The sequence below is a fragment of the Fringilla coelebs genome (assembly GCF_963513975.1).
Source record: "Fringilla coelebs genome assembly, chromosome: 39".
In the NCBI taxonomy this organism is placed as follows: domain Eukaryota; kingdom Metazoa; phylum Chordata; class Aves; order Passeriformes; family Fringillidae; genus Fringilla; species Fringilla coelebs.
Genome location: NC_140065.1, coordinates 181810 through 196786, shown reverse-complemented (window position 1 = coordinate 196786; position 14977 = coordinate 181810). Strand labels below are relative to the sequence as shown.

The 14977-nt window shown below is 51.6% G+C and overlaps 2 protein-coding genes across 3 annotated transcripts; both read left to right on the top strand.

Annotated features, from left to right (window-relative positions):
* Positions 1 to 1626: 1626 nt before the first annotated feature.
* On the top strand, positions 1627 to 7152 carry MGAT1 (alpha-1,3-mannosyl-glycoprotein 2-beta-N-acetylglucosaminyltransferase). Of its 2 annotated transcripts, XM_084224508.1 has the most exons (3): positions 1627 to 1653; positions 2874 to 2981; positions 5612 to 7152. In XM_084224508.1, exon 3 carries the CDS (start codon positions 5625 to 5627, stop codon positions 6963 to 6965), a length of 1341 nt encoding a protein of 446 aa, XP_084080634.1. In that variant the 5' UTR covers positions 1627 to 1653; positions 2874 to 2981; positions 5612 to 5624; the 3' UTR covers positions 6966 to 7152. The 2 variants fall into 2 exon arrangements, with proteins under 2 accessions (XP_084080634.1, XP_084080635.1); XM_084224509.1 differs by lacking the exons at positions 1627 to 1653; positions 2874 to 2981 and adding an exon at positions 4371 to 4534.
* A 2620-nt stretch (positions 7153 to 9772) lies between these two features.
* On the top strand, positions 9773 to 13824 carry LOC311164869 (uncharacterized protein). The gene is made up of 3 exons (XM_084224506.1): positions 9773 to 9971; positions 11247 to 11360; positions 12851 to 13824. The coding sequence occupies exons 1-3, from the start codon at positions 9938 to 9940 to the stop codon at positions 13801 to 13803; spliced, it is 1101 nt and encodes a 366-aa protein (XP_084080632.1). The 5' UTR covers positions 9773 to 9937; the 3' UTR covers positions 13804 to 13824.
* Positions 13825 to 14977: the final 1153 nt, after the last annotated feature.

Genomic DNA, 14977 nt, shown 5'->3' with positions numbered 1-14977 from the left:
GGGGATTTTTGCAGATTTTGCCCGGATTTCTGGATTTTCTCGGGGTTTTTTGTGGAATTTTGATTTTTCCCCCCCAGACCTGAGCTGAGCAGGCGGAGGCCGCAGCGGGGGCAGGGCCGGGCGGGGCCGGGGCCGGGCCGGGCCAGGACGGAGCCGCACTCGGGGCAGAACTCGGGGCGGGAGCGGAATCGGAACGGGCCCGGGAGAGGGGGGGGATCCATCTGGGGAGGGGAAAAACGGCCCCAAAAACTGCCTGAAAACAGCCCAAAAATAACCCCAAAAAATCCCAAAACCAGCCCCAAAAATCACCCCAAAAATCACCCCAAGATTGTCCCAAATATAAAAAAATATTCCCCCCAAATCCCAGGAAAACGCCCCAAAAATCCCCCCCAAAAATTCCAAATTTATCCCAAAAATTCCCCCCAAAAAAATCCCAAAATTCCCAAAAAATTCCCTCCAAAAATTCCAAAATTCGCCCCCCAAAAATGACCCCAAAAAATTCGGAATTTCCCAAAATTTCCCCCCCCCCCAAAACCGAATTTTGCCCCAAATTCAGCCCAGAACTGCCCCAAATCCCAAAAGTTCCCAAATTTCCCCCCAAAAATCCCAAAATTTCCCAAAAATTCCGAATTTCCCCCAAATTTCCCCCCAATCCGCCCCTCCCTCCCCCCTCTTGTCCCTCACCCCCCAAAATTCCCAAAAATTCCCCAAAATTCCCCCAAAAATTCCCAAATTCCCCCAAAATTCCCATTTTCCCCAATTTTTCACCCCAAATTTCCCCCAATCCGCCCCTCCCTCCCCCCTTGTCCCTCATCCCGCAAAATTCCCAAATTTTCCCAAAATTTTCCCCTCAAAATCCCAAAAATTCCCCAAAAATCCCCAAATTTCCCCCAAAATCTCCCCAAATTTCCCCGAAAATTCCGAATTTCCCCCAAATTTCCCCCAATCCGCCGCTCCCTCCCCCCTTGTCCCTCATCCCGCAAAATTCCCAAATTTTCCCAAAATTTTCCCCAAAAATTCCCCCAAAAATCCCAAATTTCCACCCAAAATCTCCCAAAATTCCGAATTTCCCCCAATTTTCCCCCAAATTTCACCCGATCCGCCCCTCCCTCCCCCCCCTTATCCCTCACCCCCCCAAAATTCCCAAATTTTCCCAAAATTTCCCAAAAATCCCCAAATTTTCCCCAAATTTCCGCTCCCGCCCCTCCCCCACCTCCTCCCGGAGCCGCCTCCACGCGCGCGGGAAACTCCTCAAGCCCCGCCCCTTCCCTTACGTCACTTCCGCTCCCCGCTGCCAAACCGGAAGCCGCCCTCAGCGCTCCTCCTCATTAACCCCTCATTAATTAATTATTCAAATAATTACTGAGGAAGGCGTGGCTTATTTGTAAGGCGTGGTTTATTGCGAGGGGCGTGGTTTCGCTTTGTGGGCGTGGCTTGAGCTGTTTAAAATGAGGACGTGGCTTTAAAGCCGCTCAAAAGGGGCGTGGCTTCAACAGCGGGCGCGGTTTCCGGCCTCGTTTGCATATTTCAGCCCTCTCGGCGCGTTCCGATTGGTCAGCGCGTGTTTTGAGTGGGCGTGGTTTCGCCGTTGCCATGGCGACACTTCCGGTGCGGGCGGCCGGAAGTGGCGGCGCTGCCGGGAAGGCGCCGCCGGTACCGGGGGGGGGCCCGGGCGGGGATTGGGGGAAAATTTGGGAATTTTGGGGAAAATTCTGGAAATTTTGGGGAATTTTGGGATTTTTGGGGGGTGCCGGGGTTGGGGGGGGACCCGGGAGGGGAAATCGGGGGGGGGGAGGGGAGGGTTGGGGTGGGGGAGGGGGCGGGAGGGGCTCCCGGGGTGGGGGGGGGAGGGGAAAAATTCCGGAATTTTGGGGGAATTTTGGGGAAATTTGGGGGTTTTGGAGGGGGAGGGGGCCGGTTCGGATTCCTGAGGGGATTTTGGGATCAATTTTGGAGTTTTGGGCGGTTTTAGGAGGTTTGGGGGGGTTCGAGGGGTTTTTTGGGGGGAGATTTTGGGATTTTTAGGGGATTTATTTCGATTTTTTGGGGATTTTGGGGGGAATTTTTTGGGATTTATTTGGATTTTTTGGGGATTTTAAAAGGAATTTTTTAGGGTTTTTGGGGGGATTTTTGGGAGGTTTTTTTAGGATATTTTAAGGGATTTTGGGGGGGATTTTTTTAGGTTTTTTGGGGGGTTTGGTGGGGATTTTTGGGGGTTTTTTTAGGAATTTTTAAGGATTTTTTGGGGGGATTTTTTTGATTTTTGGGGGGATCTTTTTAGAGGTTTTTTGGGGTTTTTTTTTTACGGTTTTGGGGCTTTTTTTGCGGATTTCTTGGGGATTTTTTGGGGTTTTTTTGGGGGGTTTTTAAAGGGGTTTTTTTAGGGTTTTCTGGGGATTTTTTGAGGATTTTTTGGGGCTTTTTTGGGGTTTTTTTGCGGATTTTTGGGGGAATATTTTAGGGGTTTTTTGTGGATTTTTTGGAGATTTTTAGGGGTTTTTATAGGGGTTTTTTTAGGATTTTCTGGGGATTTTTGGGGGATTTTTGGGGATTTTTTGAGGTTTTTAAAGATCTTTTTTTGGGGTTTTCTGGGGATTTTTTGAGGATTTTTTGGGGGTTTTTTTGCGGATTTTTTGGGGATTTTTTTGGGGATTTTGGGGATTTTTTTGGAGATTTTTGGGGGTTTTTAAAGGGGTTTTTTTTGGGTTTTCTGGGGATTTTTTGGGGGGATTTTTGGGGATTTTTTGGGGTTTTTTTAAAGATTTTTTTGGGGATTTTTTTAGGGGTTTTTTGGGATTTTTTTAATTTTTTGGGGGATTTTGGGTCTCCCCTCCCCCACTCCCAAATTTCCTTTTTTTTTTTTTCCCCCCCAGGATCTGTGCGGCCCCTCCCCCCCCCCGGGAGCTCCAAATTCCCCAAATTGGCCCCAAAATCCCCGAGGGGGGAGGGGGAACCCAGCGCCCCCTCCCCCACTCAGCCAGGTGAGAGCGGGAAAAATGGGGAAAAAATACCAAAAAATGGGAATTTTGGGAAAAAATGGGGGAAAAAAGAGAAAAAATGGAGGGAAAATGGGGAAAAAAGGGAATAAAATGGGGAAAAAATGGGAATTTTGGGGGGAAAAATGGGAAAAAATATCAAAAAGTGGGGGGAAAATGGGGGAAAAATGGGAAAAAATGGGGGAAAATGGGGAAAAAATTAAAAATGGGAGAAAATATTGGGGAAAAATGGGGAAAAAATATCAAAAAATGGGGAAAAAATCAAAAAATGGGGGAAAATTGGGGAAAAATATGAAAAAATGGGTGAAAAAAGGGGAAAAAAATGGGAATTTTGGGAAAAAATGGGGGGAAAAGAGAAAAAATGGGGGGAAAATGGGGAAAAAAGGGAATAAAATGGGGGAAAAATGGGAAAAATATCAAAAAATGGGGGAAAATGGGAATAAAATGGGGGGAAAAGGGAATTAAATGGGGAAAAATGGGAATTTGGGGGGAAAAAATATTAAAAAATGGGGGAAAATGGGGGGAAAATGGGAAAAAATGGGGGGAAATGGGAATTTTGGGGGGGAATGGGGAAAAATTGGGGAAAATATTGGGAAAAATGGGAAAAAATATCAAAAAAGGGGGGAAATGGGTGAAAAAAAGGGAATAAAATGGGGAAAATGGGGGGAAAATATCAAAAAATGGGGGGAAAATGGGGGTAAAATGGGAATTTTGGTAAAAATGGGGGAAAATATTGGAAAAAAAGGGTGAAAAATGGGGGGAAAATATCAAAAAATGAGAAAAATGGGGAAGAATGGAATTTGGGGGGAAAAAATGGGGAGAAAATGGGAAAAAATGGGAAAAATGGGTGAAAAAAGGAAAAAAATGGGGGAAAATGGGAAAAAGTGAGGAAAAATTGGAATTTTGGCCCCAAAAAAAGGGAAATTTTGGGGGAGAAATTGGGAAAAATGGGGGAAATGGGGCAAAATTGGAATTTTGGGAAAAAATGGGGGAAAAAAGGGAAAAAAATTTGAAAATGGGAGAAAATGGGGGAAAAATATTGGGGAAAATGGGAAAAATATCAAAAAAAAGGGAAAAATGTGGAAAAAATATCAAAAAGTGGGAAAAAATGGGAAATTTGGGGGCAAAAAGGGAATTTTAGGGGGAAAACTGGAAAAAAATTGGAATTTTGACCAAAAAAAGGGGAAAAATGGGAAATTTTGGGAAAAATTGGGGGAAAATTGGAATTTTTGGTGATAAAAAGCTGTGAAAAAGTGGAGAAAATTTGGGAAAATGGGAAAAAATTGGAATTTAGGGGGAAAAAATCAGCAAGAAATGGAAATTTTGGGAAGAAAACGGTGAAAAAACAGAAAAAAAATCCAAATTTTGGGGGGAAAATGGGGAGAAATTGGAATTCAGGGGAGGAAAAATTGAATTTTGAGGTGGAAATGAATTGGAAAAGTGAATATTGAAGGTTGGGGTGAATAATTAACAGGATTGATAATTAATTAATAATTAACCTGAGAGGAATTTCTGCCTGGACTCTGACCCGGCCGCCGGTGAGGCACAATTTGAATTTTTTTCTCTTTTTTTTTTAGGATTTTTCTTGATTTTTTAAAAGGAATTTTTAGGAATTTTTGACTTTTTCTCCTCCTAATTCCAGGAATTTCCCACTTTTCCCATTTCCAACCCCAAATTTCTCTTTTCTTCCATTTCTAACCCAAATTTCTCTCTTCTCGTGTTTTTAACCCGAATTCTAACCCCAAATTTTCCCATTTCCCCCATTTCTAACCCCAAATTTCTCTTTTCTCCTGTTTTTAACCCCATTTCCAACCCCAAATTGTCCCATTTTCCCCATTTCCAACCCCAAATTTCTCTTCTCTCCCATTTTTAAACCCCAAATTTTCCCATTTCCCCATTTCCAACCCCAAATTTCTCTTCTCTCCCATTTCCAATCCCAAATTTCCCTTTTCTCCAATTTCCAACCCCAAATTTTCCCATTTCCAACCCCAAATTTCTCTTCTCTCCCATTTCCAACCCCAAATTCCCCATTTCCAACCCCAAATTTTCCCATTTCCCCCATTTCCAAGCCCAAATTCCCCATTTCCAACCCCAAATTTCCCCATTTCCAACCCCAAATTTCCCATTTCCCCCATTTCCAACCCCAAATTTTCCCATTTCCAACCCCAAATTTCCCCATTTCCAACCCCAAATTTCCCATTTCTAACCCCATTTCCAACCCCAAATTTCCCCATTTCCAACCCCAAATTTTCCCATTTCCCCCATTTCTAACCCCATTTTTAACCCCAAATTCCCCATTTCTCACCCCATTTTCCCCATTTCCAACCCCAAATTTCCCATTTCCAACTCCAAATTTCCCCATTTTCCCCATTTCCAACCCCAAATTTTCCCATTTCTAACCCCATTTCCAACCCCAAATTTCCCCATTTCCAACCCCAAATTTCCCCATTTCCCCCATTTCTAACCCCATTTCTAACCCCAAATTCCCCATTTCTCACCCCATTTTCCCCATTTCCCACCCCAAATTCCCCATTTCCAACTCCAAATTTTCCCATTTTCCCCATTTCCAACCCCAAATCCCCCATTTCTCACCCCAACTCTCCCTCTCTCCCCAGCCCCATGTGAAGGATGCCCAAGAAGCGCAGCCTGGCCCTGCTGGGTGCCGCGCTCTTCCTCGCCTGGAACGGGCTCCTGCTCCTCTTCCTCTGGGGCCGCCCCGGCGCCGCCCCGGCCCCGCTGCCCCCGCGGCTCCCGCCCGGCTCCCGCCAGCTGCCGGCGCAGCTGCTGCGCCTGGCGCAGGACGCCGAGGCCGAGCTGCGGCTGCAGCGCGAGCTCCTGCTGCAGATCCGGCAGCTGGGCCGCCAACGCCGCCAAAAACCCGCCCCGAATCCTCCCCGAACCGCGCCCGGAACGACGCCGCCGCTTCCCGCCGAATCGTCTCCGGTGATCCCGGTGCTGGTGCTGGCCTGCGACCGCAGCTCGGTGCGGCGCTGCCTGGATAAAATCCTGCGCTACCGCCCCAGCGCCCGCCGCTTCCCGGTGATCGTCTCGCAGGACTGCGGCCACGCCGAGACCGCCGCCGTCATCGCCTCCTACGGCGCCGCCGTGGCGCACATCCGGCAGCCCGAGCTGGGCGACGTGGCCGTGCCGCCCGAGCACCGCAAGTTTCAGGGGTATTACAAAATCTCCCGCCATTACCGGTGGGCGCTGGGCCAGGTGTTCCGTACCTTCCGGTACCGCGCCGCCATCGTGGTGGAGGACGACCTGGAGGTGGCTCCGGATTTTTTTGAGTATTTCCAGGCGGTGCTGCCGCTGCTGCAGGAGGATCGCAGCCTGTGGTGCGCCTCGGCCTGGCACGATAACGGCAAGGAGGGGCTGGTGGACGCGGGGAGGGCCGAGCTGCTCTACAGAACCGATTTCTTCCCCGGTTTGGGTTGGTTGTTGTTGGCGGAGCTGTGGGAGGAGTTGGAACCCAAATGGCCGCCGGCGTTTTGGGACGATTGGATGAGGCAGCCGGAGCAGCGGCGGGGCCGGGCCTGCGTCAGGCCCGAGGTGTCGAGGACGATGACTTTCGGCAGGAAGGGCGTGAGCCACGGGCAGTTCTTCGATCAGTACTTAAAGTTCATCAAACTCAACGACCGCTTCGTGCCTTTCACCCAAATGGACCTTTCTTACCTCAAAAAGGAGCGCTACGAGCCCTCCTTCCTCCGGCAGGTTTATTCCGCCCCCGAGATCCGCCTGGAGGAGCTGCAGAAGGACTCGGGGAGGGATCCCGGCCCGGTCAGGCTCCAATATCGGGGCAGGGATTCCTTCAAGGCTTTGGCCAAAGCGTTGGGTTTGATGGACGACCTCAAATCCGGCGTTCCCCGCGCCGGCTACCGCGGCGTCGTCACCTTCGTGTGCCGGGGCCGCCGCGTCTTCCTGGCCCCCCCCTCGGACTGGACGGGGTACGACCCCTCCTGGAGCTGAGGCTGGGGGGATTTGGGATTTTCCACTTTTTATTTTGGGGGGGTTTCGCCTCTTTAAGGTGAGGAACGCCACCCCTCCCCCCCCCCTCCTCCCCACACCGCATCACTGCCATTCGCGTCTTTAAGTTGAATCGATCTTGTGTTTAAACCATCTTTTAAGTGGTTTAAAAATCTCTCTCGAGGGTGGATTTGGGGTTTTTTTTCTTTTGGGGGGGTGGGTTTGGTGCTGGCGGAGGTGGGGCGAGGATTTTTCCAGAATAAAAGGTAAAACTGAGGTGAAAAAACCTCACGGTGCCAGGTTTGTTTCGCTGCCACGTCCGTCTGAATTTCAGCCCAAAAATTAAAATCCTTTTCGGGTTTAAATTTTGCCTTTTTGGAGGCATATAGTAGAAGTGCAACAACTCCAAAGGAACCAACAGCGGGATTTGTTGACATCCCCGTGTACCCAAAGCTGATTAAATTAACTCCAACCCAGGCGGGAATGCCCAGTGCCTTTTCCAGGGGAAGGAATTTTACAAGGAAATTGAAAATCTCGTAAATTTCAGGCACTGAACTCCTCGGGACCAAGCCGGGAGTCCCACCGCTGCTCCGTGCCTCTCTCAGGCATCCCCTGCTCCATCCCCGACTCACCCTCAGCGATTTCTCGGCCTCCCGGGGACGTTCCGGCACATTCTGGAACGTTCCGGAACGTTCCAGGCCCGCTCCTCCTCCCCCCGCCGCCATTTTGAGCCGTCACTCTCCCTCACAGACCCCCTTCAGATACCCCGCGCAGAGCCCGCCCCTCGCTCCTATTGGTCGATTTTCCCGCCCAAACCCCACCGCTCTGTCTGATTGGCCGCACGCCCCGTCACTCCTCGCGTCTCGCTCGCTGATTGGCCAGGGCGGCGCTGAGGGGCGATCCCGCCTCGTCCCCTCACGGCTCCGGCGGTGTGGCGGCCCCGATGTCGGCGCGGATTTTTCAGGTTTTATTCCCTCATTCTTTTATTTATTGGGCGTTAAATTCTTGCCAAGGGCCCCCGGTGTCCCTCGGGCTCCCTCGGCAGCCGCAGCCCCGGCCCTTCCCCTGCTCCCCCTCACAAATTCAGAGCCGGGGCCTTTCCCAGCGCTCCCGGTTTGGACAGGGAGGAGGAGTAGGAGGAGGAGGAGGATGGAGATGGAGAAGGAGAAAGGGATGGGGATGAAGAGGAGGAGGAGAAAGGGATGGGGATGAAGAAGAGAAGAGTGGAATTGAAGTGGAGACGAGGAAGAGGAGGAGACCAGCACAGGGATGAAGAAGAGGAGGAGAAAAAGGAGGAGGAGGGCGGGATGAGGATGAAGAGGAGGAGGAAGAGGAGAAGAATGAGCTGAGGATGGAGATGGAGAATAGGAGGAGGAGGAGAATGGGATGAGGATGAAGAAGGGGAGGAAGAGGAAGAGGAGGAGAAGAGCAGGATGGGGATGGAGAGGAGAAGGAAGAGAAGAGCGAGATGATGATGAAGAGGAGGAGAGCAGGATGGGGATGAAGAAGAGGAGGAGATGAGGATGGAGATGAAGGGGAGGAGGAGAAGAACAGAATAGGAATGAAGAAGAGGAGGAGAAGAACGGAACAGGGATGAAGAAGAGGAAGGGAATAGGGATGAAGAGGAGGAAGGGATTGGGGATGAAGAGGAGGAAGGGAATGGGGATGAAGAAGGGGAAGGGAACAGGGATGAAGAAGGGGAGGAGGAGAAGAACAGAACAGGGATGAAGAAGAGGAAGGGAGCGGGGATGAAGAGGAGGAGGAGGAGAAGAACAGAACAGGGATGAAGAAGAGGAAGGGAGCGGGGATGAAGAGGAGGAGGAGGAGAAGAACGGAATAGGAATGAAGAAGAGGAGGAGAAGAACGGAACAGGGATGAAGAAGAGGAAGGGAAAGGGGATGAAGAAGAGGAGGAGGAGAAAAATGGAATGGGGATGAAGATGAGGAACAGAATAGGGATGAAGAAGAGGAAGGGATTGGGGATGAAGAACGGGGATGAAGAAGAGGAGGAGGAGAACGGAACGGGGATGAAGAAGAGGGAGGGAGCAGGGATGAAGAAGAAGAGGAGGAGAAGAACGGAATGGGGATGAAGAAGAGGAAGGGAATGGGAATAAAGAAGAGGAGGAGGAGGAGGAGAAGAACGGAATGGGGATGAAGAAGAGGAGGAGGAGGAGAAGAACAGAATGGGGATGAAGAAGAGGAAGGGAATGGGAATAAAGAAGAGGAGGAGGAGGAGGAGAAGAACGGAATGGGGATGAAGAAGAGGAGGAGGAGGAGAAGAACAGAACGGGGATGAAGAGGAGGAGGAGAATGGAACGGGGATGAAGAAGAGGAGGAGGAGGAGAAGAACGGAATGGGGATGAAGAAAAGAACGGAATGGGGATGAAGAAGAGGAGGAGGAGAGGAACGGAACGGGGATGAAGAAGAGGAGGAGGAGGAGAAGAACGGAACGGGGATGAAGAAGCGGAGGAGGAGAACAGAACGGGGATGAAGAAGAGGAGGAGGAGAAGAACGAAATGGGGATGAAGAAGAGGAGGAGGAGAATGGAATAGAGATGAAGAAGAGGAGGAGGAGAACAGAATAGAGATGAAGAGGAGGAGGAGAAGAACAGAACGGGGATGAAGAAGAGGAGGAGGAGAAGAACGGAATAGCAATGAAGAAGAGGAACAGAATAGGGATGAAGAAGAGGAGGAGGAGGAGAAGAAGGGAACGGGGATGAAGAAGAGGAGGAGGAGGAGGAGGAGCCGCCTTCGGGGGCGGCACTTCCTGGGTCAGCGGCGGCGGCTCCATCCGCTCCCGGGCGGAGCTTCCCGGAGCGGCCGGGGGAGCCCCGGGCCCCCGGAGCATCGGCGGGCCGGGGGTGCCTGCGGCTCCCGGGGCTCCCTGCGGCTGCCGGGGCTCCCTGCGGCTCCCGGGGCTCCCGGGCGGGCCGAGCCCCGCCGTGCCCGGCTCGGGAGGAGCGCAGGAGGCGGCGCCATGCAGGAGAGCTACGAGTCCCTGATCCTGCTGGGTGAGCCCTGCGATTATTTATCCCCTAAATCCTCCTTCCCAAAATCCTCCTTCCCAAAATCCTCCTCCCCAGAATTATCCCCTAAATTATCCCCCAGAATCCCCCTCCTCAAAATCCTCCTCCTCTAAATTATCCCCCAAAATTATTCTTAAAAATGATCCCCCAAGTTCTCCTTCCCAAAATCCTCCTCCCCAGAATTATCCCCTAAATTATCCCCCAGAATAATCCTCCTCCTCAAAATCCTCCTCCTCTAAATTATCCCCCAAAATTATTCTTAAAAATGATCCCCCTAAATCCTCCTTCCCAAAATCCTCCCCCAAAATCCTCCTCTCCAGAATTATCCCCCAAAATCCCGCTCCTCAAATCCTCCTCCCCAAAATAACCCCCCAAAATTATTCTTAAAAATGATCCCTCAAAATCCTCCTTCCCAAAATCCTCCTCCCCTGAATTATCCCCTAAATTATCCCCCAGAATAATCCTCCTCCTCAAAATCCTCCTCCTCTAAATTATCCCTCAAAATTATTCTTAAAAATGATCCCCCCAAATCCTCCCCCCAAATCCTCCCCCAAAATTATCCTTCAAAGGGATCCCCCAAATCCTCCTTCCCAAAATCCTCCTCTCCAGAATTATCCCCTAAATTATCCCCCAAAATCCCCCTCCTCAAAATCTCCCTCCCCAAAATAACCCACTCAAAATAAACCACCCCAAAATCCTCCCCAAAATAACCCCAAAATTCCCCCAAAACAACCCCAAATCCCCCAAAGCCCCCCAAAATAACCCCAAAAAAACCTCAAAAGAACCCCAAAACCCCAAAATAACTCCAAAATCCCCCAAAATAACCCCAAAACCCCCAACATAACCACAAAACAACCCCAAAATCCCCCAAAAACTTGAAAATAACCCCAAAATAACCCCAAAACCTCCAACGTAACCACAAAATAACCCCCAAACCCCCAAAATAACCCCCAAATTAACCCCAAATCCCCCAAATTAACCCCAAAACCCCCAAAATAACCCCCAAATCCCCAAAATAACCTCAAAATCCCCCAAAAACTTGAAAATAACCCCAAATTAACCCCCAAATAACCCCAAAATAACCCTAAAATAACTCCAAAACCCCCAAATTAACCCCAAAATCCCTCAAAATCCCCCCAAAAAACCCCAAATCTCACCCAAGGACTGAACCCCGCAGTTTTGGGGTGCAGACCCCGCCGGGACGGCTCCGTAACCGCCCTGATTTTCCCTTTTTTCCCGTTTTTTTTCCCGTTTTCCCAGATTTCCCCATCCCCAAGCCCAACATCGTGTCCCGGCTGGAGCCCGAGGAGGAGCTGGGGGTGCCCGACCCCAACGACTCCAAGGAGTGGGAGATCCTCAGGGTGGCCCCTGCAGGTGAGAGGGTTTTTCCTTTCATTCATTTTTAATTTAATTTCTTTTTCCTTTCATCCCTTTTTCCTTTCATTCCATTTTTCCATCATTCCTTTTTCCTTTCATTCCTTTTTCCATCATTCCTTTTTCCTTTAATTCCATTTTTTCATCATTCCTTTTTACTTTAATTCCTTTTCCCACCATTCCTTTTTCCCCTCATTCCTTTCCCCCTAATTCATTTCCCCCTAATTCCTTTTTCCTTTAATTCTTTTTTTCCATCATTCCTTTTTCCTTTCATTCCTTTTTACTTTAATTCATTTTTCCTTAATTCCTTTTCCTCTCATCCCTTTTTCCTTTCATTCCTTTTTCCTTTCATTCCATTTTTCCATCATTCCTTTTTCCTTTAATTCCATTTTTCCATCATTCCTTTTTCCTTTCATTCTATTTTTCCTTAATTCATTTTTCCCCTCATTCCTTTTCCCCTTAATTCCTTTTTCCTTTAATTCCATTTTTCCATCATTTCTTTCCCCCTCATTTCTTTCCCCCTCATTTATTTTTTTTCCTAATTCCTTTTTCCTTTCATTCCATTTTTCCATCATTCCTTTTTTTTATCATTCTTTTCCCCCTCATTCCTTTAATTCCTTTTTCCTTTCATTCCTTTTTCCCCTCATTCCTATTTTCCCTTAACTCCTTTTTTCCCTCACTCCCTTTTCCTTTAATTCCTTTTTCCCCCTCATTCCATTTTTCCATCATTCTTTTTCCCCTCATTCCTTTTTCCTTTCATTCCCTTTTCCTTTCATTCCTTTTTCCTTTCATTCCTTTTTTCCCTCATTCCTTTTTCCCCTCATTCCTTCCCCCCTCATTCATTTCCCCCATTTTTCCCAATTTCTCCCATTATTCCCCAATTTCCCCAATTTTTCCCCAAACCCCCCAATTTCCCCAAACCCCCCAAATTTTCCCAATTTCCCCAAACCCCCCAAACCCCCCCAATTTTTCACAATTTTCCCAAATCCCCCCAATTTCCCCAATCCCCCCAATTTCCCCAAATCCCCCCAATTTCCCCAATTTCCCCCAATCCCCCCAATTTCCCCCATTTTCCCCAATCCCCCCAATTTTCCCAAATCCCCCAAACCCCCCAATTTCCCAAATCCCCCCAATTTCCCCAAATCCCCCCAAATTTCCCAAACCCCCCCAATTTCCCCAAATCCCCCCAACACCCCCAATTTCCCCAAACCCCCCAATTTCCCCAAACCCCCCAATTTCCCCAAACCCCCCCATTTTCCCCAAATCCCCCAATTTCCCCAAACCCCCCAATTTCCCCAATGTTCCCAAATCCCCCCAATTTCCCCAAACCCCCCAATTTCCCCAAATCCCCCAATTTCCCCAAATCCCCCCAATTTCCCCAAACCCCCCAATTTCCCCAAATCCCCCCAATTTCCCCAAACCCCCCAATTTCCCCAAACCCCCCAATTTCCCCAAATCCCCCCAATTTCCCCCATTTTCTCTCCCCCCAGATGACTCCGCCCCCCCCAGCGACCAGGACGACCCCGAGGAAGCCCCGCCCGCCCCTCCCCCCACCCTGGACTCCCTCCTCCTCCTCCCCTCCCCCTCCCCCCCTCCTCCCCTCCCCCCTCCCTCCCCCCGCCCCCCCGCGGGGCGTGGCTCCCGCCGAGGGCGTGGCCGTCGCGGCTGCGGGCGGAGCCAGCCGGCCCCGCCCAAGCCCTTCACCTGCCTGGCGTGCGGGAAGGGCTTCACGCGCAGCTCCAACCGCAACGCCCACCTGGCCACGCACCTGGGCCAGCGTCCCCACACCTGCGGCCACTGCGGGCGGGGCTTCGGCCACGCCCCCCAGCTGGCGCGACACCTGCGGCTGCACCAGGTGAGCCAGCGGCGCTTCGGGTGCGGTCAGTGCGGGCGGAGCTTCGGCCGGAGCGCCAACCTCAGCGCTCACCTGAGGGCGCACCTGGGCGAGCGGCCCTACACCTGCGGAGAGTGTGGGCGGGGCTTCAGCTACAGCTCCGCCTTCCTCAAGCATCGCCGCGCCCACGGGCAGCAGCAGCAGCAGGAGGAGGAGGAGGAGGAGGGGAGGAAGAGGAGGAAGAAGGGCACACCTGGGCACACCTGTGCACCTGGGCACACCTGTGGGCCTGGGCACACCTGTGCACCTGGGCACACCTGTCCTGGGCACACCTGTGCACCTGGGCACACCTGTCCCGGGCACACCTGTGCACCTGGGCACACCTGTCCTGGGCACACCTGTGGGCCTGGGCACAGCTGTCAGTGCTGCGGGGCGGGGTTTGCAGAGGGCCACGCCCTCCTGGCGCACCTGCAAGGGCACGCTGCGGACACGCCCCTCACCTGTGCCACGCCCCTCACCTGTGCCACGCCCTACACCTGCGGGGATTGCGGGAAGGGATTCGGGGGAAGCTCCGCCCTCATCCGGCACCAGCGGCTGCACCTGGGCTAGGAGGGACCGGAACCGGAACCGGAACCGGAACCGGGACTGGGACCGGGACCGGGACAGGGAAACTTCCGGAACCAGGACTGGAACCGGGACAGGGAAACTTCCAGAACCAGGACCGGAACAGGGATCAGGACCAGGAAAACTCCAGGACTGGAACCAGGATTGGAACCGGAACCGGGACTAGGACAGGGAAACTTCCAGAACCGGGACTGGAACCGGAACCAGGACCAGGAAAACTCCAGGAGCGGAACCAGGGAAACTCTGGAACCAGGATTGGAACTGGAACCGGAACCGGGACCAGAACCGGGACTGGGACAGAACCAAAACCAGGACTGGAACCAGGATGCTGACTGGAACCGGACCCCTCTGGAACCGGGACTGGGACCAGAAAAACTCTGGAACCGGAACCAGGACTGGAAACAACCGGAACCGGGACTGGAACCGGAACCGGGACTGGAACTGGAACCGGAACCAGGACTGGAACTGGGAGCCTTCCGGAACCGGGACATTTCCCGAGCTAGATCTGGGTCCAGGAACCTTCCAGAACTGGGACCATTCCAGAACTGAGACCCCCCTGGAGCCAGAACCAGAACTGGGACCCGTCAGGAGCCAGAACTGGGACCAGGAACCTTCCAGAACCAGACCTGGAGCCCTTTGGAACCGGGAGCCCACCGGAACCGGGACCCCCCGGGAGCCCGGTGGGGGAGGGGAGAGGACTCAGGGGGACGTTCCCGTGCCCACGGAATTGGGGGGGACCCCTGGGCCCTGGGGATCCATTCCAGAACCCCCAAAATCCATCCCGGACCCCCCAAAATCCATTCCTGACCCTGGGAATCCATTCTGGATCCAGGGAATCCATTCCGGACCTCCAAATCCATTCCAGAACCCCCAAAATTCATCCCAAACCCCCAAATCCATCCCTGACCCTGGGGATCCATTCCCAAACCCCCAAAATCCATTCCAGACCCCCCTGAATCCATTCCGGACCTGTGGAAATCCATCCCAGAACCCCCAAAATCCATCTTGGACCCCCAAAATCCTTTCCATCTTTTGGGAATCCATTCCTGACCCCCCAAAATCCATTCCAGACTTTTGGGAATCCATTCCGGGACCCCAAAATCCATTCCTGACCCTGGGAATCCATTCCAGACCCCAGGAATCCATTCCTGACCCCTCA